The 25,425-nt window shown below is 38.5% G+C and overlaps 1 protein-coding gene across 50 annotated transcripts in view; it reads left to right on the top strand.

Moving 5' to 3' along the window:
• madd (MAP-kinase activating death domain) overlaps window positions 1-25,425 on the top strand; it is a 73,848-nt gene that overhangs the window by 45,931 nt on the left and 2,492 nt on the right. For 3 of the 50 annotated variants that reach the window (XM_017703583.2, XM_017703580.2, XM_017703581.2), the window contains 22 exons: window positions 96-134; window positions 1,191-1,220; window positions 3,133-3,192; window positions 7,581-7,689; window positions 8,774-8,960; window positions 9,042-9,192; window positions 9,614-9,817; window positions 11,101-11,157; window positions 13,870-13,970; window positions 14,091-14,174; window positions 14,412-14,570; window positions 14,806-14,926; window positions 15,446-15,508; window positions 16,723-16,843; window positions 17,122-17,227; window positions 17,317-17,427; window positions 17,512-17,619; window positions 18,094-18,258; window positions 18,628-18,700; window positions 19,094-19,200; window positions 21,478-21,486; window positions 22,211-22,280. In XM_017703583.2, coding sequence (XP_017559072.1) covers window positions 96-134; window positions 1,191-1,220; window positions 3,133-3,192; window positions 7,581-7,689; window positions 8,774-8,960; window positions 9,042-9,192; window positions 9,614-9,817; window positions 11,101-11,157; window positions 13,870-13,970; window positions 14,091-14,174; window positions 14,412-14,570; window positions 14,806-14,926; window positions 15,446-15,508; window positions 16,723-16,843; window positions 17,122-17,227; window positions 17,317-17,427; window positions 17,512-17,619; window positions 18,094-18,258; window positions 18,628-18,700; window positions 19,094-19,200; window positions 21,478-21,486; window positions 22,211-22,280 — 2,235 coding nt within the window. The remainder of the gene's footprint in view (window positions 1-95; window positions 135-1,190; window positions 1,221-3,132; window positions 3,193-7,580; window positions 7,690-8,773; window positions 8,961-9,041; window positions 9,193-9,613; window positions 9,818-11,100; window positions 11,158-13,869; window positions 13,971-14,090; window positions 14,175-14,411; window positions 14,571-14,805; window positions 14,927-15,445; window positions 15,509-16,722; window positions 16,844-17,121; window positions 17,228-17,316; window positions 17,428-17,511; window positions 17,620-18,093; window positions 18,259-18,627; window positions 18,701-19,093; window positions 19,201-21,477; window positions 21,487-22,210; window positions 22,281-25,425) is intronic. The other 47 variants (XM_017703600.2, XM_037534462.1, XM_017703596.2 and 44 more) reach the window with 27 other exon arrangements.

Below are 25,425 nucleotides of genomic sequence, written 5' to 3'. Positions count from 1 at the left end.
TTATTTTATTACAGCTGCTTTAATTTCTTCCTCTTGGTTCTTTGTTCTCTTTCTTCCTTATTTGCTTTTATTTCGAATTATTTCTTTAATAAAAGAATGGTTCAATTTTGATGTAGACGATGAGACGGAGCAAGGTTGGTAGGAATGTTGCTTGGTTTCTTCTTACTTTCCTGATATGTTAAGTGGACTCTTGAGGTGCTACTCTGGAAGTGAACCATAAGCTAAATATGATGCCTTCTTTTTACCCCATTCTATAATAAAGCTGCCTTTAGTACTATTTGGATGGGCTACGTTTTAAAGGTGTATGTCACAGGATCACAAGCTGTCTGTAATGTTTTCTAACAGAGATATAATTGTGTCAGGTTTACACATTCACACCATAATAGCGTCTATTTCTATGTCTAGAAGTCCTACCATTTATTGTCATCTCTTATGTCCTACTCATCTACCTAGCTAGTTGTTTTTGGTGAATATTATGTATTTACCAATTTTATTAGCAGATTACAGCCAATATCAGCTTTGTAACATCAAACTACAGGGCAGGTATTTTTTTCTTTCAGTCCTACATTGTTAGTAAGACAGGCCAATACTTACTGACTTGATTTGAGCTGCAGTTTATAATAATTCCTCGAGTGCCATGAGAACACTTACCGTTACAGCGTTAGAGGCTGATAAGGACTCCTTGATTTCTACACATGGTCTTTTTTTCTTCGTGGACGATATGCCAACAGTGAAATATTATCAGTTTCCACTGTTTCAGTTTATTTCACTGCCCCAACTAACATCAGCTAGAGTAGGCATCTTAACCACTTCAGGCTCATCCGCACTACCCCTCTTCTGTTGTCTCCTTAACAGAGCTTTGCTTGGCAGCATGCTCATTTTAAGGCACTCGTGTTTTGTATAACTCTCACAAAACTTTCAAAATTTTACATCCTTTGTGTTTGCTCTGTCTTTCCATGAAGAAATGTAATGAATACCAGAATGGTGATTTCAACATTCATATACTGGCTCCTCAAACAGTTACCTGAGTACTCAAGAACCTTGGCATATTTGGACTCCAAATAGTACTTCTGGCAGAAAAACAAGGGCATTTTGAAAGAGCTTGGTTACTTTCTTAGCTAGCATCAGTAGATTTGTTTTCTTTGTTTTTGTTTATTTATGATTTTGGATGAACTGTTTTTATTGCTCAGATGATGGTGATGAGAGTCCTGACAGTCCTGGTATGTTTCACATCTGTAACCTGCCCTGAATGTGTGCTGGTTTGCTGTGTGTTTCATAACCGTAGCCCCTAATATCTGAGAGAATGGGAATCTTGCCTTATTCTCTCTTTCTCTCTCTGAACTAGGCTGGTGATTAGTCTGAGGATATACCTTTTATGTGTGGTCAAGGGTATATCCATATTTCCTCTGTTTCTCCCTAAACTCTGTGTGTGTGTGTGTGTGTGTGTGTGTGTGTGTGTGTGTGTGCGCGCGCGTGTGTGTGTTGATGGCAGAGTATGCACCAAGTAATCCTGGCACACACATGTGAAAAGATAAGCAGTCATTGAATGTTGACTTAAGCATTTCAGACTGTTTTGTTTTTTTCCCTAGCACTCCTTTGTAGTGTGTCTTTTTTGTTTAATGTGATTGTGCCTCATTTTTTGTGTTCTGTGTAGAGTTGTGGTTTGTTCCAGTTGAATTGGTTTATCCATGCTCTGCCCACAAATCTGTTCTTTCATGGCAACTGTTGTTAGGTTGGTCAAAAACCCCATTTAGCCAACCCAGAAATTGTAGCACATAACACAGTGCATCAGAGTAGCACGTTATTAATTTCAGATTATATTTCTGTTGTAAAACGTGTGAAAGTTCAAGCTGTTAGGGAAGCATTTCAAACTGAAAAGCAACGTGTTGAATCCAATCTAAATTAAATGGGATGCTAACATTCTGTAAAGTTGTTCAACTTTGCAGCAGTTGCTATGAAAAAGCACATTTGTGGGTGAAGAATGGACAGTCCAATTCTGCTTCATTGCTCTGACTGAGCTGAGAAATGAAACTATAGTTTGGAGAAATTGTACTGCATTTAACATAGCATTTGCCTTGCTTAGTTCAGTCTCTATTGCAGTTGAACTTGGGCAGCCCTATGAATGCACATTATACAAGTAGACAATGTTAAGTGGGAGCGGTTAAGTTGTTTGGAGAGCTTAATCCGTCTGGCCTCTGCAGCACTGCTGCCGCTTATTGCAAGATAAAACAGCACTGTAGCTCAGGAGAGCCAGCAGGTAGCTTCACTTTACTTTATATTGCACTGCAAGCAATTCTGTGATTTATTTCAGGCTAGATTTGTTACAGATTTGTTCCAGATTAGGTCTTTTTCCCCCTCCAATATCCATTCCAGCGTTTTCTGTTGGTGCTGGATATGAGAGTAGAGTCATCACTAATTTCAGCTGATAGGTTATGATAGGTTTAATGAAATGCATTGTTTTGCTATACACTATACATAAGCTGTACATGTTTCCAAAATGACTGTTTGCTGTCCTGCTCCCCTTTGTGTTAAAAATATCACTGTGTGTACAGTCCAAACTAATTGTAAATGGAAACTATTTAGACTTTCTTTGTTACTTACATTTTCTATAGTCTATATTTCCTATATTGAATTTACTGTACTCTTATTTGATTTATGCAGTATGTTTGTTTCTGCTATATCCATTCCCAGTTTTATTGGACATAAGTTGGGGGAGCAAAAACTTCCCTTGCCTTCTGTAAGATTTAACATACCATTAGTTACAGTTCTCAAAGACCTGGACTAAGGGTGGGCTGTGCTGGAATCCACTGAACCACCCTAGTATCTCGTCTCTCTCTCTTTCTCTCTCTTTCTCTTTCTCTCTTTCTCTTTCTTTTTTCTCTCTTTCTCTCTCTTTCTTTCTCTCTTTCTTTCTTGCACACACACTTTCTCTTGCTTTCTCTCTATCTGGCTTGCTCTTTCTTTCTTCTGTCCTTATTGTCCAGCTCTCTGCTGGTTTCTGTGCTCTGCTTTATACATGTGTCCGGTGTTTGTGGTTGTGGGTTGATGTTTGGACTGGTTCTGTCTGGGCCGGTGTTGCTCTCTGTCCCTCTTTAACCCCCCTTTTGCACTAATTCTGGCTTCTGTGTCCAGTATTTGGGCTAAATTCTCTAATGGAGATTATAACAGAGGTCGGCCCGGGGAGCGGAGAAGGTGGGTTCCGCCCTTTGCTGCGTGAGCTGCATGCTTCTCCAAAGCCAGTCAACTACATCTCCCAGCATCCTCTTCTTCCAGCATTGCTTCTTGTCGTGCCCCTGAGAGTCACCTGGTTTTTCGTCACCGTGGTTGTACCATATATTAATCTATTCATTCATGTCAGTAAGCCACCCAGTCCACCGTGTTGTATAAGGGTTGGGCCCATGATTTTAGAGCAAACGAAACCATTTTTTCTTACTGATAGTGTTTTGGGTTTTATTTTTATTTATTTATTTATTTATTTTTAATTATTATTATTATTATTATTTTTGTAGTAAAGACATTTACAAATCTGGCTTGCCAAAAAATTGTCTTTGTATCTTTGGAATGATTCTGAAGGACTGCCTGAAGACAGAGCACTTGTATTTTATAATGAGCATTCTTGCTTTGACATTAGTGATATTCTGCTGTCACCTGAGGCACTTATTTTAATGACTGAAACAAAATTTTTATTTTCTGAAACAGTTTTTCTCCTTTTGACACTAAAATTGTGATACAAAATGCATCTATGGGTATGAGAATTGGATTTTTTTTATGCATGCGTTTGTATCAGTCGAGTTGAGAGATGAATGTTTGTAAATAACTAACAGGAAATGTTCTAAGTTCTGACTAGTCCTATAACCTGTTTAGGGTAGTGTTTGTGGTTTTTGGCAAGCTTAATCCATCTGACCTCTGTGCTATTGCTGCTGCTGCTTGCAAGAGAGAACAGAGCACTGAATCTCAGCAGAGCCAGCAGGCAGCCTTTGTTATTTTGTTTCTGTAAATACTACATTGTTTAAATTTATTCGTATGGATCAAATCTAAAAGAACTGCTTAAAGGAAAGCTGTGATTGCTAATCTACAGAAAGAAATACACAGCCAAAAACATGATTCATTTAAAGTATGCAAAAGAAATGTATGGCAACTGCAAAATAATTATAAAAATTGTAATACTAAAGCTAGCTATTTGTTCTTGTGTTAATGTTAGGCTATGAGTGGCAACTATTGTTATCATGTGACCCTCTTAAAGTCAAGTTACTTTGTATTACAAGCATATCTATGATCTAGTGCTATGACACCTTTAGAGGTAGTGATGAGTAATGTTTATTTATTTGAGCTTGAGCTGTTTCTGTCATCAGTGTATGTCTACTAAATGTTGACATAGTTAATTGAGATGGCTAATCAGCCAACATGCTTTAATAATTTAATCTTCTTTAAAATAAAGACAATTCAGTCTTTAATCGCCAGAATTTATATTGCAATTAATTGTCAGCTAAAATTCCATGACAAGCCTATTGGTCAGTGACATGGTGTTACTGTACACCTTATTAGATACACCTACCTTGTTGGTTAAGTTAGACATAGTAGCTCATCTATTTCTGCTGAAGTTTTTCTTCAGTGGATAGTGCTTGGCCACAGGACACTGTTGGCTGGATATTACTGGTTGGTAGACTGTTCTCAGTCCAGCAATGAAATTGTTTAAATACCCCAGCAACACTGCTGTGACTAATCCACTTTATGCAGCATACATGCGCCCGCATTAACAGGCCACTATCGTGTCAGTGTCACTGCAGTGCTGAGAATGGTCCACCACCCAAATAATACCTGCTCAGTGGTCCTCCTGTGGGAGTCCTGGCAAGCAGTGCACAGTACAAAAGCTAACGAATTATGTAGATAAACAGATGAATTACAGTCTGTAACTGTAGAACTACAAAGTGTACCTACATGAAAAGTGGACCTGGTAAAATGGACAGTTAGTATATAAACAATCTAATAAAGTGGCCAGTAAGCTTTTGTCTCTGCGAGGAAGTATTAGATGGGTGCACTTTACGCATTAACAGTTATGCAAACAAGCAGTGAAGCAAGTAAGATAATAAAGCTTGGGCAGATTTATGATTGTAGCTAGCTTGCTGAAGTGGTGGCACATATACGTTACCATACGTTGTGCCTTTGGGGGCCAAAGTTTGTAAAGGGCCAAGGACCGCTAAGCGTGTATAAATAAAGAAGGTTGGTAGGTTTCTAATTAAGTTATTATCATTTTCAACTGATAGTATAAAATATGTTTGTTCTTTTATTGGGTAAGGTGGGGTGGGGTTAGGGTAACTTTCTGGTGAGTTAAAACAGACATTTTCGTTTGCTAACCTGCAGACTATGCATCCATGGTGCAAGAGTATAAATCTGAATGATCAGGATTTAATGTGGGTGTAATGAGATGCGTGAAAAGAACAAGTGAAGTGCTGTCTCTGTTGCTGGAAAATAGAGAATATAATCACACAAAACAATTGCTGGTTTCTTGCTTAATATGACTGCTGTGTTAACACAATTTTAAATTTTGAAGTAGCTTTTTTTGTTTGTTTGTTTTGATTGCACCCCCCACCCCCATTGTTAAGCTTTACATGTTCACTTGGACAGTTCTCCAGGTTTCCTTTGTCTCGTCTTTCTGAGAAGGCTGTTCTACAACTTTACCAATTGCTGCCTCAGTCATCAAAATATGTCTGGGTGAGCAGCAGCATGCCAAAAAAACATGAATTTAGAGTGGACATAAAAACTAGTGGTGTCCCTTGTTCCTCAGTTTGGTGGAAGTTGATGTTTCCTAAAAGACTAGATAGTTCAGATGGTGATGTATGTACAGCACCATAATTGGTACTCGAGGTGGAATACTGAAAGCTTCAGTGTTTTATCTGTTTAGAGCTTAGCTGAAATGTCATGTAAAATCTTCTTGGAAAGACATTAATCCTTTTCATATAGATTGTCTTATTCCACATGGACAAACGTGCTTATTGTCTTCTACATGTGGCCTTAAGAGTGCTCATTAATAGTAATGCATCATACTACCAACCCATGATGTAATATGATATATATTGATAGACTGGGGCCCAACCCATCATGTGATCTACCCACACAGCCATGAGTGTGTAAAAACTCCCTAACACACTCTTCTACACAGCGCGTGTATGCACTTGAATGCTGATGGTACAAAGTGTGTACTCAAGAGTGTGCTTTGTGCATGTGATCAGGGCAAATGCATACACACCAACTGTACATACAGAATTGTGTGGATTGGTCATCCGAAGTGTTGTGACATTTTTATTTTCCACCTTTTTTATGTTTTTGCTCCTTCTCTGCATGAGTCACATGTCAGTCTTGTTGCCATGCAGACTGTTCCTCACTCACTTGTTTCTCCACTTGTTTATTTCACTGTGTTCTCTGCCAATCTGTGTGCATATGAGTGTGTGTATCAAGGCGAGAGTCATAAGCATACCTGTAGTCTATTCTCCGGTCTGCTCCTCCTCTTCTGTCTTTCTGTGACTTTCAACTAGCATCATCAACCATATAATATCCCTACTGCAGTGTGCAAGAGTGGATTTGACTGAATGAAAAATCTTGTGTTTGTGCTTTTTTACTTGGACGATTCTTGTTTTAGTGTCTGCTTAAATAAGTAAAGTGTTCCTAAATGGCTTCTGTAAAACCACAGTGCAGTGTGTAAAATGTGTTTGTGTGATTTCTGCATTGTGTAGACCGTGGTTTAGTGTGCTGTGAGTGTTCTGTGCATTTTGCTTAGCTGGTGAGTCATGATAATGGATTTTATATATTTGAGAGTGCGGTAAGTGTGTGTGTGTGTGTGTGTGTGTGTGTGTGTATGTATGTATGTATGTATGTATGTGTATGTGTATATGTATATATATATATATATATATATATATATATATATATATATATATATATATATATATACACACACACACACACATACTCTTATTTTCACTGGCCACTTTATTAGGTACACCTTCAGTTACTTGTTAACACAAATAGCTAATCAGCCAATCACAACTCAATGCATTTAGGCATGTAGAGGTGGTCAAGACAACTTGCTGAAGTGCAAACCAAGCATCAGAATGGGGAAGAAAGGTGATTTAAGTGACTTTGAATGTGGCATTGTTGTTGGTGTGAGTCAGGCTGGTCTGAGTATTTCAGAAACTGCTGATCTACTGGGATTTTCATGCAAACCATCTCTAGGGTTTAGAGGTCCGAAAAAGAGAAAATATCCAGTGAGCGGCAGTTGTGTGGACGAAAATGCCTTGTTGATGGGAGAGGTCAGAGGAGAATGAGCAGACAAGTTCAAGATAATAGAAAGGCAACAGTAATTCAAATAACCACTTGTTACAACCAAGGAATGTTTGTTGGAATGTATCAGGTGTACCTGATAAAGTGGCTGCTGAGTGTGTGTGTGTGTATGTGTATATATATATATATATATATATAAAAAACTATACAAGTCATCAAAATGTATGTTAGTTGGTGTACAACTGTGTACAAATGTCCTCTTGATCTTCCTGCAGTCCTGATGAAGTATGTGTTCTTTACAGGTGCCCGTGCCCCACGTGCTTTGGTAGATCAGAAATCCTCTGTGATAAAGCACAGTCCTACAGTGAAAAGGGAGCCTCCTTCACCACAGGGCCGAGCCAACAACACAAGGTGCAAGCTACATACTGCAAACCAACTTGAGATGCACCAGTATGGAATTTCTGGGCCTGATACAAGAACCAATAATAACCATCTTATGTTTTTACTCTACTTAATGTAGACATTTTACATTACTTATCAGTCACTCGAATTGAAAGCCACTGACAACAGTAAATGAATAGATGAAAAAATCCTAAAAAGTGTGTAGATCAAATTAACTTTGTACAAAAACTAATCATTTTCAAGATCATCAGTAGTCAACAATGAACCTGATACTAATTAATGAAAAAAAAAGAAAAATAATTTCATGCCAGTGTATCTCAAGGATGCACACTCTCTGCAGCTATGATTTCACACAACACCCTGTGTTTAAAACATTAAAAATGTTCAAAGGAAATTTCCCATCACTAGTGAATACACATACTTTGATACACATGCTTCAGTGCATGCACAAGTTAAAAAGATGCAAAGTTATTGGTAGATGTATCAAGTGGACAGCAAGATGTATAGCTGTTTTAAACTTGTTATTGTCATCTCTAGTGCATCTCCAGTGACCATGATATGATTGGATGACTGAAGGATGTGTCTCACATATTTACTGCATTCTTTTTTTTTTTTTTTCTGATTTTGTCTGGCAAAATGCAATCCCTGTCCATTGTAAATGTACAAATTGTTACAAGTGTTACATGCTAACAGAACTTTCAAGGAAAGAAGAAAAAAGGTGTAGGCCAGTTATTATCAGCTCACACAAAATGTATGCTAATTCCAGCTGTAAATGGTCCCTACATGCAGAGTTGCTGCCCTATAATGTGGTCACATTAAGATTTTGGCTCCTTTAAGCATTTGTTATAATTAAGAGTACTTATTGTTGTGCATACCATCTAGTGTTCTTTTAAAGAATATCTGTCATTTACATCTTTCCTCACAGCATGAAAAAAGGCCAAAATGCTGACTGTGTTGCTAAGTACATACATAATTGTGTAATTATATTTGAATAATTGTAAATGGTAAAACTGTTATACCATTAAACCATCATCTACAGGGAGTTGTGTAGTTTACATTTTCAAGGGTTCAAGGCTGCTTTTCTTTCACATAGTGAAAACCAACAGTTCCTTAAGGAGGTGGTGCAGAGCGTGCTGGATGGCCAAGGTGTTGGCTGGCTCAACATGAAAAAAGTGCGCCGTCTGCTGGAGAATGAGCAGCTGCGCGTCTTTGTACTCAGCAAACTCAACCGTGCTGTCCAGTCAGAAGAGGATGCTCGGCAGGAAGTCATCAGAGATGTGGTGAGTTATCTAATTATGGAGGTTGAGATAAGAGAAGATCAACTTTTAGAGGTTACATGATGTGTGCATATGTGTCCACAGGAGATTAACAGGAAGGTGTATAAAGGCATGCTGGATCTGCTGAAGTGCACTGTCTCCAGTCTGGAGCACTCCTACACTAATGCAGGGCTAGGTGGCATGGCCAGTGTCTTCAGCCTGTTAGAGATAGCACGAACCCACTACCAAACCAAAGGTAATTTTCAGTTAACTTTCATTTGCATTTCTAAGATGAGGTTCCTGCCACAGAAAATATTCATTTATATTATTGTATTGTTTTCATTCCTTCACTTGAATATCACCAAAGCAGTAGTTATCATTTAGTGACATTCTTTGCCCTGAAAATAGTTTCCTGAAGTTGAAATTACAATAGTGTCTTTCCTTCAACAATCAACAGTATAATAGTAGCCCCTAGAAGCAGCTGGGATTTTCTTATCTGGCCGACAAAAAACTTTTCCTCTGTCCTTTTGTGTAAACTTCTGTTGTCCCCCTAACCCCTGTTCCTCTTTACAGCGATCAACTAAACGCTCTTGTTAAATCCGCCATCTGTTTCTTGTCTTTCTCTGCTCTTTGTTCCTTGTTCTTCTGTGATGTTGCGGTCCCTCCATGTGGCACAGAGCCAGAGAAGCGAAAGCGAAGTCCCACAGATGGGGCGAGCAGTCCAGGCAGTAAGGAGAGCCCGTCTGTCCGTGTTGAGAGTGCCAGGGCAGCAGGCGTACTCCTGGTGCCCCGAATTCAGTTGCCACCCCCTTCCTCTGGGAAAGGGGCACGCCAGTTTGACACCAGGAGTCTCAACGAAGAGAATTTTATTGCTTCTATTGGTGTGTAAATCTCAGCACCCTCTGCATGTGCCTCCCTGCTTGTTATACCACCTGACCATAAGGGGGCGACGTCTCCTTCAGTCTCTCTTTGGGCCTTGAGCTGAATTTTCTGTTCCACTAAGTGTCTATACGAACTTTTTTTGCCAAATTGAGAGGAAATTTTAATGACATTCTGACATTGCCTACTTTCAAATTTTATACAAATCATTTGTTCAAACCGGCAACTTGTTTTAAAGCACTGGCTGGTGTAGACACATTATTGGAAGTTTGTGACGATCATGTGCCCACTGTGTTGATTCGTCTCCCTTGGAATGTTAAGAGCGTGTTGGTTTTTGACACCTTTTGCCAATCCTGACCCACTTTGAACCCATCGGTTGCATGTTAGTTTTCTTTAAGCCACAAACTTGCTGCTGTGTTTCATAGAAAGATAGGACTTTAGAGGTCCTGGACGATGTGGCTGCTCTTTGTAAAAAGGCCCCTTTTGTCTTGTCTCCCCAGCATGAATACTAGACCACTCCTTCCCTGTAAACAGCCTCAAGATTACCATAGCCTTGAAGTTACACTAAATGCCCAGTTGAGCTTGACCTGAGGCTTCAGATTGGCATTTGTATCTGGGTCTGTATACAGGGGAAAGTACTCCCTACCTCCTGCCAGCCCCCACCTTCATGAGCCCCACCTTGCCTTGTCTCTCCTTCGGTAAAGATGCACCTTCAATTCTACGGAATGTCTTTGAGATTGCATTTCCTGCTTCTGCAGCACCCCATTCCACCCACCAGCTGCAAGGCTGACGTCTCGCCCCCATTCCACGCCTTTCGCACCGCCTGGAGCCTCCACCCTGGCCCTGGGAAGCAGCAGCATGTTGAAAGTGACACTCACTCTGGGCATCATAAATGAGGCCTTTTAGATCTCTTTAGATGGCAGGTCTGGATGCCCTGCTATTCTGACTTTCCAGGATCAAGGTCGTGGTCTCAGGATGCTTTGTAATGTGACCTCACTAGCTATGCTTGTGCCAATTTTTTTTTCACAGTATATCTTTTTTTTTATGATGGCAATTGCTGTAATGATAATATATCAATAGTATGGCTATGTGTGAACATTACAAAACTTCCTCGACTTGGAAAATGAGACTTTGCACTGTTAAGGGATTTATCTTTCTTCGTTCTCTCTTTTGGTTCTTGGTTTTTGTTTTTTAAAAAATGCTCATCCACCATATCTGACAGTTCAACCAGCTCTCTGACTCTCTCTCTGTCTTTCTCTCCTTGCTTGCAATGCATCTTGGGTAGAATTGTGGAGCAAGCACCAGGATAACAGAAAGCAAAAAGCTATGGAAAAAGAACAGAGTAAGATCACCTCTCTAGCACCCAGTTAGACTTTTCCAAACTGCAAATCTAGGAGTCTAACGTACAGCTTTCACCAGATCCGCTATCCTTTTAATCTCTTTACTCAGGATGTAGAGTCAGCCTGTCCACTCTTTGTCCATGTAGAAAGAAACCCTACAGACAAATGACCCAAATGTGAATTAAATATAATGAGTATTCACCAAGAAATGTCACCACTGGTTTTAAAGCTGCATCGGAAATCCACATGAGGTCACCTGGTTGCAATATTATTGTTAAAAGGTGACTCCCTTAAAATTGTTTGGACAAGGATATGGTTTCTATGATTGTGTGCTTTTTACTGCTACCAAATAATTAAAGGTTTATCATATATTTATTTATTTATTTATTTATTTGTTTTAAACCTGAATTTGTAGTATGTTTACTCTTAAGACTAATTTGTATGTATGTATGTATGTATGTATGTATGTATGTGTATATACATATACATATATTTTTTTTAGTTGTTTTCAGTCAAAATAGCCATTAAGTAGATGATATGTACATAAGGGGTACAAAATGACTCAGAAGCCTCAACAACTAAATCTAATAGTTTTTCACTATTTAGTTTCCACACTTTGCCTTTATTACAGCATTCATTCTTTTCAGCAGACCTGCTTTCATTTTTTCAAAGAGATCTACAACTGGTAGCCTTTTCTTCTTATGATCTGAGTCCAAACGCAGTTTATTATAGTGAGATCTTGACTCTTGGGTAACCAGTCCATTATTCTGAAAACACTAGCAGGTTCTTTGTTTAGCAGTTTTTCTTCTTTTTGTCTACTTCCTTTTCTTGGTAAAGGCTTCTTTGACAGCTACACATCCTTTCAGACTCATAGTATTGAGTTGTGTTCTTGCAGTGGAGGGGTGGACAGAAACACCTGTGGCAAGAGTGGAGCTTGATTTTCCCCATCTCTCAAACATTCAAGCTCTGAGTTTTCTTTATCTGATGGTGACAGTTTTAGTGGTCTGCTACATTTTTCATGATTGTTAGGAGTCCCATTTTTTTTCTACTTCCTTTTGTACATATTTTGTACTTTATTTTCTACAGAGGCTGTAAAGTGTCAATGTTTAAAAAAAAAAAAAAGATAATGCCATTGCGTTCCCTTGCAATGATTTTATATATACCCCCTTGCAAATTTAACGGATTTAGCAAGAAAACTTGTGGATGTGTTTTTGTTTTGTTTTTGTTTTTTTTTTCTTCTCTCTCTCTCAGTGGCATTTAAGGGGCTTCATAATTTTCCAGTTTTGCAAACAACTGCTTTTTCACTCACTTTCCTACTTTAACTTTCCCCATTCTTATGCAAGTTGATTTCCATATATGATAATCTTCTAAAAAAAAAAAAGAATAACTTGTACTTAATGGCCGTTTTGACTGGAAAATTCAATAAGTGAATAAGTGAAGTGACTTTTGCACAGCATTTATTTAATTACTTGCTTACTTACTTACTTACAGACAGACATAACTTCTCATGCTACAAAGGCTGGAATGCCTGGTTTGAAAGGTTATGGCAAGATTATGGTTACCTGGTCAATTCTGTACTAAACTTCAGAAGTTGAGAGTTACTATATGTTTTTAGTAATGAGTTACACAATTAGTTTACTTCGACTCTGCACCTCTGACTTTTTTGTTTATTTCAGTGTCATGCAATAACAAAGTTGTGGCAAAAAAAGAAACCAACACTATGCCAATTTCTCTGTATCACTACTGCAGTCTAGTGCATTATGTTTCTTCTTCAGTTGTAGCATACTGGGTGGCGAGTACCAGTGGTTCACTGGTACACATGCAAGTGCCGATGGTCCTTTGCAATACTGATATCTCCATTGTATAGCACACTAATGGCAGCTAAGCTTTGTCCCCTCTCCCGTTGTCTGATTGGTTGGTTGTGTGTTTGCTTGCATGTGTGACTGCTTTTGTCTGTGTGAACTTGTAATACAGTAGTGCTACTGTGAACTGAATGGCGTTCCTGCAAATGTGTGAAATAATAATTTCTCATATTGGACAAAGATTTCTCTCTGTACCTGCACTGCATTGTCTAACAGTTGGCAGCAGGTGAAGATGCTGAATTTAAAATTGACCAACATAATAATTAAATGTATTTGAAACGTACTCAGACATAAAGGCCATTCTCTCTCATTTAATAGAAAAAGAGATGGCTCAGGCTTTGGTAGATGGTAGTTGGGATGCTTGACAATCACACAATTGATTGGACTGTTGCAGGATTATGACAGTTTTATAAACAAGCTGTTTTAGAAAGAATTCCTCTTAGATTTTATTCACATTCATGATTCACAAAGGTTGCAAGCAGTAAACATGACTAAGGGATAATCACTTCATGATTAATCACTAATGACTTCATGGGATAATGGAAAGCAAGGTGCACTGGGAAAGGGAAAATGGCAGCCAGCTACAGATTATGAAAGTATTTTTTTTGTATTTGTAGTTTTGGTTTTTATTTGTAGAAGTGGTGTTTATTCATGAAATGAAGCAGTAGAATTGTTAGCAATGTTGTGTAAAACATGAAAAAGCACTCACCTGTTTCAAACATACAGAGTGTGTTGGTCCTTCTCAAGCATTCTATGTAGACCCATTCTCTGGCCTGCTTCCAGTCTTGTGGCATTGCAGGATGCAGTACAGAGAGCCAGTGAACAGATGGACTAACTATGTACTTTTTGCAGGGGCTGAAGGGGCAAAGCAGCGTGCAGAAGGGGGTGATACTGAGGAGAAGAAATCTCAGATCAGTGCAGACAGTGGCCTTAGCGTGACCTCAGGCTCACAGGTCTGTGTGAATTAATGAGTTTTGATTAATTTATTTTGAACATAAATTAGTGTAAGAATAAATGTATAAAGAAATGTATAAGAATAAACTCTGTAAATGAACCTGTTTCTCTCTCTGCAGAAGAGCGATTCTGAGTCATTGGCGAGTTCAGAGCCTCCAGCTCTGACAAGGAGCACCAGTCAGGACTCTGAGGCCAGCACAGTGGTAGGGCACGACCAACCCTGAGTTACCACACACATACACACACACACAAAAGCCAGTCAATCAGCATTGTTGATTGTAACCATAGATGGAAATTTTGTTATATTTTATTTTATTTTATTTTATAATTGTTTTGGGTGGTGAGTCTCCCAGTTCTTGCTCAGGCTCACTAAAAAACCTATTTATTATTAATCTCTTATTGCTATGGCTGTATCCTGAGCTTTGTAATTTGAATTGCAGGTGAGCAACAGCTCAGGTGAGACGCTGGGCGCTGACAGTGACCTGAGCAGCACAGCGGGAGATGGACTGGCTGGTCGGCCCTCTCCACACCTCACGCTTTCCCGCAGTACCCTCTCAGACAGTGAAATAGAGACCAACCCTGCAACCAGCTCAGTGTTTGTGAGTATCGCTGCTTTTAATCCACTAGCTCTTAAACACAGGAGGAGCTAGGCCATTTGTCAAATATTAATGACTTTTTACTGTATGTTTGTTATAATAGAGTATTATTTGATTATTTTATATATCAGTTTTTGTTTTTTTCCCCTCTTAAAGTTGCTGATTTTGAGATGGATATTAATGTTGAAGTGAATATAATGCTCTTGAAATAAATAACTAACACTTGTCATTCAATCAGGGGAAGACCCATAAGCTGAAGTCTGGTGTAAAGGAGCCTGTTGGGGGTGTTGCTAAGGGAGCCCCTGCTCAGCCTCTTGAAGATGTCAGCATGAGGATCTACTTGTGTGAAGGGCTGCTAGGTAGGACCTCTCTCTTTCTATCACATTTAATATTACTTTTTTCTTTCCCATTTCATGTTTCTTTTTTTCATTTCTTGCTTCCATTCTTCTCCACATTTTTCTAATTCTGTTACAGTTGCACTGTTTGGGTTTTTTTTTCTTTCTTTCTTCTGCACAGAGCTTATTGTGCATCACACTCTGTGTGCTTCATAAATTGATAAATTGCTTTTTCTTCTGAAAATGTCTTGTTGAAATGGCTTCACAAATTATCTGTCCAGTGCTTTACTTATATTTTATTCAACTTTCGTTTTGTAAATATTAATTATGTAATGCTGGAGTGTGGGATTCTATAAACAATGGCTAAGCTAATCCTTAAGCCTCTTTATATACTTAATATATACCTGGTTGTTCTGGCTTCTGTAACACTGATTAGCTTGTTACTAACGCATTAAGGCACTAGCACTCTCTGCTCTGCTGAACTGTCTTTCTCCTGTGTTTTTCTCCGTACCCCGCTCTTGTCTTTTTCTTAACGCGGCATAGGGAGGGATAAGAGCTCAGTGTGGGATCAGCTGGAGGATGCTGCCATGGAAACCTTCTCTCTGAGTAGGGTTTAACTCTGAATAATGACCTGGGGTGTGTGTGTGTGTGTGTGTGTGTGTGTGTGTGTGTGTGTGTGTGTGTTTATGTGCATGTGTCTGTAGGCATGGGCTATGTATTGGAGTTGTGATGTAGGTTTAAGCATTTTATTTCCAGGCATGTGTCAGTGTACATCAAGACTGCATTATATGGACACTCGCACCATATTGCAGTATGGCATGCAGTACATTTAAGTGTATGTATGAGATTAATTTGTACAGTGTAAATACTGGAGGTGTAATGATACACAAACTACTCAATGAACCAGTTAACCAAATTTAGTTGAGAGTTTGGATCAGATAGACATACCCAGGCTTGATTACTGCCAGCTCTTTTTTTTGAGGAGTCCTGAACCCCACATACATGCACATTTTCAGGTTCTATATGATTTTCAGTGCTGAGGTCAGGATTTGATTTGATTTGTTGGTATTTTATGTGTTAAAATATCTTGATTCTTCAGAGCTCTCATTACACAGATTGGTTTGGTTCAGGAAAAAAAACAATACCAGTAAAACATTTTCAGGGCCTCTTTAACAAATTAAACCCCTAGATTTGACAAATCTGTCATTTGTGTGTGTTTACATATCATATATCGAACCCATCCTCTCTTCAACTGCTTTACTCTGATAGCTTGCACCCAGAAGCCTAATTTTGTTCGCTGATTGTAGTTTCTGTGAATGACTGTGAATGAGAGATTCTTGGAAGAGAGTGAGAGGCATATCGGTGATGCCGTTTTACGTTTTGATATATTTCAAATTAGATTTTTTGGATACTGTATTGAAATCCTTACACTTTTACTATCTGACCCACATATTGTGAAATGTATAGTTTGGATCCTCTCTTAAGCTAAGCCTTTATTTGGAAACGCGGGGGTGATATAAAGATGGTTGTGTAAGCGTGAATTCTGCGTGAAGTCACACCTCCAGGCTCGTGTTAACTTTGATACAATGCTGTTGTTGTTGATTTACTGTAGTATACATGCTGTGCATTGCCATGTGTGAAAATGACTGTTGTAATTTAACACCTCACTTGTTCAGAGAAGGTAAGTTATCAGGTAAATTTCATATACCCCATATTTTAATATATTTGAGTTTGTTGGGGAAATACAGCTTGGAGCTTACTGTGTTAAAGAATGTGTGGCCCCATATAATAATGTGCTTAGAATGTGATTGTGTTTATAGGTAAAGAGCGCTCCACTCTATGGGACCAGGTGCAGTTCTGGGAGGACGCGTTTTTGGATGCTGTAATGCTTGAAAGAGAAGGAATGGGTATGGACCAGGGACCACAGGAGATGATTGACAGGTGTGCGTTCATGTTTTTCATACTTTTTCAGAACATAAATGTCGGTTAACCTGCAATTTCTGGACCACCGAGATGTAAGCCTTGTAGTGTTTTTTTTAATGTTTCATTTTTAAACATTAATAACATTTGTTATTTACTGAGGTTAAGCATAGGGTGAAGTTAAATTTAGAAAATGTGAGGTTAAGGATAGGGTGAACTTAAATTTAGAAAATGTTTACTACACAATGCTTATTAAACATGGAATCATATATACATCTATGTGTGTTGTCCTAATTCAGGTACCTGTCACTTGGTGAACATGACCGCAAAAGGCTGGAGGATGATGAGGACAGACTGCTGGCCACCCTGTTGCACAACATGATTGCCTACATGCTAATGATGAAGGTACACATTGTTTACTCCTAAAGGGTCAATATATCTTACTTATAATAGTGAGTTATTATAATACAGAACATGGCATATATGTTGTGTAGGTGAATAAGAATGACATCAGGAAAAAGGTCCGGCGTTTGATGGGGAAGTGTCACATCGGCTTGACGTACAGCCAGGAGATCAACGAGGTCCTGGACCGTCTTGCACAGCTGGTAAGAAACATGCTATTCTAGCTTTAGGGCCTGCGTTCCTTAATTGAGAGAACATCAGTTAAAGTATGTTGTATGTCATTGTAGAGTGGAAGGGAACTTCCAATAAGGCCAAGTGGGAGCCGCCACATAAAGAAGCAGACCTTTGTGGTGCATGCAGGGACTGATACCACAGGGGACATTTTCTTTATGGAGGTAAGTGTGTAGGAGAGCATGGATCGTGTGAGGCTGGTGAACCGATAGTTTGGCCAAAAAGCAAATGGAGTTCTTGTCTTACCTCAAAAGGGTAGTGAGTCAAAGCAGGGTCATTTGTGAACATTTGTGGGCTTTAATGGAACTGCTTTAGGCTTCTGCTTTAGACTTAAGCTGACTGACGATTAAATTACTGATAGTTTGCGTTGATAATCAAGTCAGACGATTTGAATGTCTGAAATCACACCATCTGATGACTAAAGCAGGCACTTTACACTGTGCTCATTTGGCTTTTTACCTCTTTACCTGTTAATCTTGTTGTTCCAATGTAAGACTAAAGGAGGCACTAAATGCATCTTGAATTTATACCAATGTTTAGGGTTAAGTTAGAATTTTGCTTGAAAGATTAATACAAATGATTACCTTCCATAAACTTCCTTATCCTCTGTGTGTGTTTGCTTCTGTGCATTTGAACAGGTGTGCGATGACTGCATCGTACTGCGTAGTAACATAGGGACGGTTTATGAGCGCTGGTGGTATGAAAAGCTAATAAATATGACCTACTGCCCCAAGACCAAAGTGCTGTGCCTGTGGAGGAGGAATGGGCAGGAAACCCAACTCAACAAATTCTACACCAAGAAGGTCAGAATGCACATGAGATGTTGCAGTTGGAACAAAACCTTTTATCTCCATTTTTGAAGGTTTTCATTTTTTTACTCCGTTTAAAACAATAGATACCCTTTTCATTGTGTGAACATTTCATGATAAATGGAGCAGAAATGCTCTAAATGGAACAGAAATGTTCCAAAATTGCTTTGCCCAGTTTTTCCTTTTCATGCAAAGCTACCATTTTGGAGGTTTTGTTAGACAGCAATGCAGGACATACCAGTTGTGTCTAGGGCACAGTTGTGTCTTTCATAACCTCTCTGCATTCAAATGAAAGTGACATGCAATAGATCAGCTGTAAACTTTGAATTTCTCACTTTAACACACTCTGTTTATGTATACTAGTGTCGGGAACTGTACTACTGTGTCAAAGACAGCATGGAGCGCGCAGCAGCACGACAGCAAAGCATCAAACCAGGTAAACAGTGTGCATCAGTCTAAACATGGTGATTCAACCTAATGATAGTATAAATTATTATCAGTTAAAGTATTCCGTGTGCTCATACACAGTACTGTGGAAAAAGTGTAGGCACTTAAATTATATTTAAAAAGTTATGTGGGCAGAATTTTTTTGTAACAAATACAGTTAACATAAAATATTATAAAAGAATATTAAGTATTTTTAGTAAGTCATAAGTGTATAACAATTCCAGTGCTGTGTTGATATATGGGCAAAAAGTTTAGCTGTCATCCTGTCCTCATCCTGTATAATTGTGTTTTTGTATAATAACAGTCAAACAGGATTAAATAGCAGTCTCGTTGTTTAGCTTTCTTTTTGAACAGTTCCTCATGGGTCATTTTTTGTGTGTAGGTCCAGAGCTAGGAGGGGAGTTCCCTGTGCAGGACATGAAGACAGGAGAAGGAGGTCTCCTGCAGGTCACCCTTGAGGGAATCAACCTCAAATTCATGCACAGCCAGGTAGGAGACCCACATGTCTAGTTCTTTTACCTACCACACAGATGCATGCAGAAGCTCACCCCTGCACATACTCAACCTCACTTACCACCTCTCTCTGATTCTGTCAGTGTCTCTCTGTCTCATTCTCTGTTCATCTGTCTGGCCTCCATGTCTTTTTGTTCATGCTCTCTTTCTTTGTGCAGCTGTCTTCCTCAAAGAACTTCTGTAAAAGAATAAAGGTAACGAAGACATAGTGTGAAATCTTTCACATTTGCTACATTACAATTGTTAAAAATAAAAGCCATTTACTTCTCTGAGAGGTTCTGAGAGGAATAGCTTTTTTTTTTTTTTGCTTTGTTTGCTGGATGTTTGTTTTTGAGTTGCCTAGTCACTTGCGATTATTTGTTCAAAATTAAAGCCCGCATTACACATAAACTGTGTTAGTACTAACTGTTGTTTACTGTGGTACCAAACCCTTGTCTTCACAGTGTGTGGGTGTGTGTTATTGTGACTTTTGGAATTTATTTTGGTATGTTCTGAAGTAAGATGTAGGAATATGAGCAAGATTTTTAGCAGTAACTGAGTAATCCGTATTTCATGTTGGTGTGTAGAGGCAGGACTGTTGAAGACTTCTAATACTTTTCAGCAGTTCAATGGCCTCATTAGAAGTATGAACTTAAACACAGCCTTTTTGAACTTGATGACAGATGATTACAGAAAGTATGCCTTTTACTTATCAGCGTGGTTAGTGCGAGGTGAGTTCTCTTTCTACCAGTAGATTTTGTTAGTTTTTAGTTTTTCTGTCTCCTAAACCCTTGAACCTAAAAAATATTTTTTTTAAAAAGTATAAAAAGTATATATTTTGGATTTTTATTTTATGTATAGATTGCGTCCTGACATAATTGTGCCAGTTTTTATTCTGTTGCTCAGATCCAAGCTAAACAGATGCTGCTTTCTGAGCCATCAGTGTGTCTTCCATTTTCATGTTTGCACAACTTCCTAACTGCCTGTGTTGGTGGGTCAACCAATGAAAATAATTTAGAGATACAGCCAGTACATTATTTGCAGACTTTTTGCTCATGCATGCACTGTAACATGCATAGTCGCCAAAAGCCTCTAATGTAAATATTGATGTGAATTCAGACAGAAAACCAACTTTCTTCATAAACATTTTTAGTTTGATGTTTAGTTTTTAAACAGCATATTTTAGTTATTTCATGATTTGCAACAAATAGTGTTATGCATTATGAAGCTATTTTTTTTTTACAGTTATACAAACAAACATCTGAATTGTGCTACAGTTTAGGCGACAGCAATAGTAATTTAGCTCAAACTTGGAACTATAAAGTGTCAGCATCTAGAAAGCAAAATAATTAAATAGGCAAATTTGACTATTTCCGCCTTGTACTTTAATAGTTGCATACAATGAAGAAAAAAGACATTTTTTTAATCACAATTTTTTATATGGCAATTAATTGTCAGCTTACATGCTATAATTGTGACGGACCTAGTTGCCGTATCAGCCCATAAATACTGCATCAGTACATTTCTAAATAAGCTGAAAGGCAAGGATTATTATTATTATTATTGTTATTAAATTTTAGGCATTCCAAAAACTTTTTGAGCATCTATAGTAGTGATGGTTTCTACATGTTAGTGTCTCATGCTTCCATAATCATGCTCGTAACGCTTTGCAGCTTTTCTCCCATTATCCTGTATTGGTTATAGTTGATTCTTCAGAATGCTGACCTGTTGAACTTGCTGTTGTATTCTGAAATCCATATGATTTGTCTGAGTTCACATCTCTACCGATGTAGAGCTAACATTCCATTTCCTCTGTGCTCTGATGCGTTACGTTGAATTAGGTGGGAGGGTTTGTTCAGTCAGAGTTTTGTAGAACTTGAGATAAAAGTTAAAATTGGAGAAGTGTTAACTGCATTATGTACTATGTAGATATTCTGTTGGCATTAGTAGTTCATCTGTGCTGTAGCTTCCCTGAGGGTGCCGGTCCGCACTGCTGGCGGAGGAGGCATGGAGGGCAATGAAGTGGGATTAGAGCAAGGCTTTAAAAAATCTCTCCAAACTCAGTTCTTAACTATTCAATTTTTTGTTTGATTGCATTTTTATTGTGTTTTGGGAGAAAGATTATCGTTTACTGATTCTTATTGAATCTCTTCAGTGAGGGGAGGTAGCGCCAGTGGGTTGTTTTGTTTTGTTTTGTCTTTTTTTTTTTTTTTGTGCTCTTTCATGCGATAATAATCCAAAGCGTTTCTCTCCCATGCTCTCTCTCCCTGCAAGGAGCGGAAGGTACACCACCTCTGCTGTCTTTGCTTGTTAGCAGATTTTTATTTATTTATTTATTATTTTTTATTGGCTTTCTTTCTTTTCTCCATTTGTAGCTGTTTGTCATTCCTTAGTTCTGTTGTGCCTCTTTTCCTTTTTTATGTCCAGATAATGGAATTTTTCATGTGTGTTTTTTTTACATGGGCCTTTCAGCATATGGAACATTTCACCTTACAAGGATTTTTTTTTGATGTTCAGCCTCAGATCATCATAGTTTTCATTACTGTTACCACTAGCCATTTGTAAAACAGGTGCATCTTTTCTTAATTTAGATTCCATTGATTCCATTGATCAAATAAGTAACATAAGAGAGTGTGGCAGCTTTCTTAAAGAAAATCATGTTTTGGTTTTATTTTTTTTTCTTTTGGGGTAAATGGGTTGTAGTATATTAATGTTAAATGAAGAGACATCATGTTCATGTTGTGTAGTTACATCAGCCATCATTCATTCGGCCCATGTAAGCTTCTCAGCATGGAAATTTCCGCTCAATGGAGTCTTTTTGAGTTCTAGTAGCTTTTACAGAGCTTGCTTAAGTGCTGTCTTTGTTTCTCCCTGTTTTACTGTTTACTGACTGTCCAGGTTGTTGTTTCTTTAAAATTGTTTTTTTTTCTCTCTTTTTTTGTTTACACAAAGTGTGATTGAGTTGGTAACAGTGTGCCCTGTTCTTTTGTTTGTTTTTTCATTTTAGGTTTTCATAGAGCTGAATCACATTAAAAAGTGCAATACAGTGAAGGGAGTCTTTGTCCTGGAGGAATTTGGTAATTACCCCCATTTTGATTCTAGGCCTGTACGCGACACGGCAGTAAACCAAACTACACAGCATAATGACTCGCTTAGACTGTGATAGTTTATATGTCAGCAATTTTTAGCTTTTTTGTTGGTTGGTTGTTTTTATCCTAGTGCTTAAATAATACTGATGGGAAAAATACAATGCAAGTTATTATAGAGCTAAAATAAACTCTTGACATGAAGTCTGTGACCTAGAGTTAGAGCCTGTGTTTTGATACTGTTTTTACCATATTCTTGCCGACTTTGCCTCATCACTCAGAAGTGCAAAGCACCTTAGTTACACAAGCAGAGGAGGGGACATACACTGTTAGACATAAAGGTACTTTACAGGTACATTTTTCAATAATCAAGGTACAAACAATGTAAATGCACCCTCAAAAGTAAAACAATGGTTTTAAGGTCCAGTTGTGTACCTTCTGTTTCTCTCACTGTAAAAGTACATTTACACACCTTTTCATAATCTAATGTTCTAAAACAGAACAATAAAATGTGTGGAGTCAGTACAACGTAGAAAATATCATTTCAGTGGATTATGGTATGGTTATGTTCCCTGACTAAAGATACTGAGAAGTACCTTTGAGGGTAACACCGCAGAGACAAAAGGGCTACTGCCCCAGTGATAGTTTCATGCTTTTATTTCTGAGAGTGTAGAGAGCAGATTTTTCAATAGGAACTAGGATACCATACTAGAAGCCTAGCAGCACTGTAGAAGCAACCTGGGATACCATCATACCAATAGCCTAACACCACAGCAGCATCCTAGGATACGATAGCAATACCTAACCTCAGTAAATAGTTACTACCAAATCTAACTTTTTTTAAGCAGAAACATACTGTTTTGTCTAGCTTACATTTTAGGTTTGGAATGAGAATAGTGGTGCTTTTATCATTTTATGTTTATGAAAATCATGTTTTGTTAATTCATTATTTCACCAATGTTACACATTAAAACTCAGAAGACACGTTTAGATTCACTGTTGGTTTTGGATGAGGAAAATTGCTATATTTCCAAACCCCTGGCCCCTATCACTGCCAATGTAAAGAAAATCTGAGTCAGGCCACACTGTGCTGTTTTTTTTTAAGGCTGATTTGGTCGGAGCTGACTGAATTTCATGATGGGGCTAAATTTCAGCTTCACTGGATGTCAACTACCATGCAGTGTGAGAAGGGAAACGATGCGCAAGTAGCTGCCCAAATGAGCTCTGATTGAGCAGTCAGACGATCGGACAGATTTCTGACAGTTTTCGTCACTTTTCTTACAGTTTGAAAGGTCTCATGAAGCCATTTCTCTAAGTCACACCCAAAACCACACAAAGAATCACTGCTTTTGCCCAGGTGAAAACACATAAAGTGGAAAAAAGTCAACATTTTCAGTACCAGTGTCCATATATGCTGTCTTGGCTGAATTGAATTGCGATGTATAAATAAATATTTTTTAAATTGTCTTCATAAAACTGGGATTGCTTGGATGCACAGTACGTTGTTATGAACAAAACGGCTCTATTAGAAATTGTCTGTAGATAGAGCTGTTGGTAGGGTCTGTATTTCACAGGCAGTGTGAGCACCCACAACATGTCAGTCGTACCAAGTATTTTCGTATAGTGTAAGCATATAAATCACAGGCTTTGCCCATACACGATGGGTCATTCAAACATAGTGTGAGCTACCACCAAAGGACAAGATTTCTTACAACACACAGTGTATGCCTGGCTCAGGATTCAGTAAGACTTAATAAAGACTTAATAAAACCACTTTGAATGACTTATGTCTACATCTTAACAGTTTGCAAAACTTTTAATAAATAATTTTATTGTTGTGGTTTATAAACAGTTCTGACTTTTTTTATAATGAAAATAGAATAGCTAATTGCATTCATTTCTAAGCACATACTCATGCTGAAGTCTACATTTATGTTAAGTTTGTCATTTTATAAACTTCACTTAAGATTAACTAACACTGAACTAAAACCTGTTCTCCAAGGTCAAGTCAAAGAGGGGATGTTAAAAACAGTATTGAAACAGGGATGGTGAAACTTTGTGGATTCATTCTAAATCAGGTTTGTGCTGGAATCACAACATCATAGCTTCTCACTAGTTTTGTTCACAGATTGAGTTGTTCATCCTTTTTGTAACCTTGTGTGTGTAGAATTTTATCTTAGATCTAGACAGTATAGCCTGTTTTGTCTTTGAAGTATGACAGCTTTTGGGGTGATGACTGCCTCACTTATGCAGTTTTAGTAGTACATTGTGTAAAGGTTGTTGTTCAGCTTTTGAATGGAGGACAGACAAGGTCAGGGCTAGACTGGGTTACTGCCGTGTCTCTGTGCTTCCTTCTTGTAATCCCCTCATCTTTGCTGCTATGAAAACCTTCATTCTCCAGCAGGTAAAGTGCTGTCACCTTTATCTCTTCTACCTCTCCTCTATCCCCTCTCTTCTCCTTCCATTCGTCCTCCTCTCTCTTTCCCTTACTGACTAAAACATGTCTGTCTCATTGTCACTGCCTTGGCTGTCAGACATTTTGTTAAGATCATGTTATCACGCTTGTAGCTATTCACCATTCCATAAGCGATAGTAAGCCTGGCAAGCCCTGGACCACTTCTCTCACAATGATATCATCCTTTTATAGTGGTAGTTTGCTCGTCTTCTGCTAAAGGTCTTTGTGCTCGTAGCTTAAAAAGGAACAGGTTGCTAATGAAAACGGCTGTTTAGACACTCAGTGGTTGGTTTGTTGGACCATTGTGGCTGACTGGTCCAGCTACGGTAGTCTGATCAAAAGGCCCAATCAGATTAGACCACTGATGCCCTTTTGATCCGTTTGATAGTTTTGGTAAGAATGATGATTATGCTGTGTTTAACTACTTCTTGACTCCTTATTTCAATCTTCCCTGGGCTCTCGCTCTCTCTCTCTCTCTCTCTCTCTCTCTCTCTCTCTCTCTCTCTCTCTCTCTCTCTCTCTCTCTCTCTCTCTCTCTTGCTCTCTCTCTCTCTCTCTCTCTCTCTCTCTCTCTCTCTCTCTCTCTCTCTCTTGCTCTCTCTCTCTCTCTCTCTCTCTCTCTCTCTCTCTTGCTCTCGCGCTCTCTCTCTCTCTCTCTCTCTCTCTTGCTCTCGCGCTCTC

This window comes from Pygocentrus nattereri, chromosome 25 (assembly GCF_015220715.1).
Source record: "Pygocentrus nattereri isolate fPygNat1 chromosome 25, fPygNat1.pri, whole genome shotgun sequence".
NCBI classification, from domain to species: domain Eukaryota; kingdom Metazoa; phylum Chordata; class Actinopteri; order Characiformes; family Serrasalmidae; genus Pygocentrus; species Pygocentrus nattereri.
Note: the sequence above shows the minus strand (reverse complement) of the source record. Positions and strands in the feature narration are given on the sequence as shown.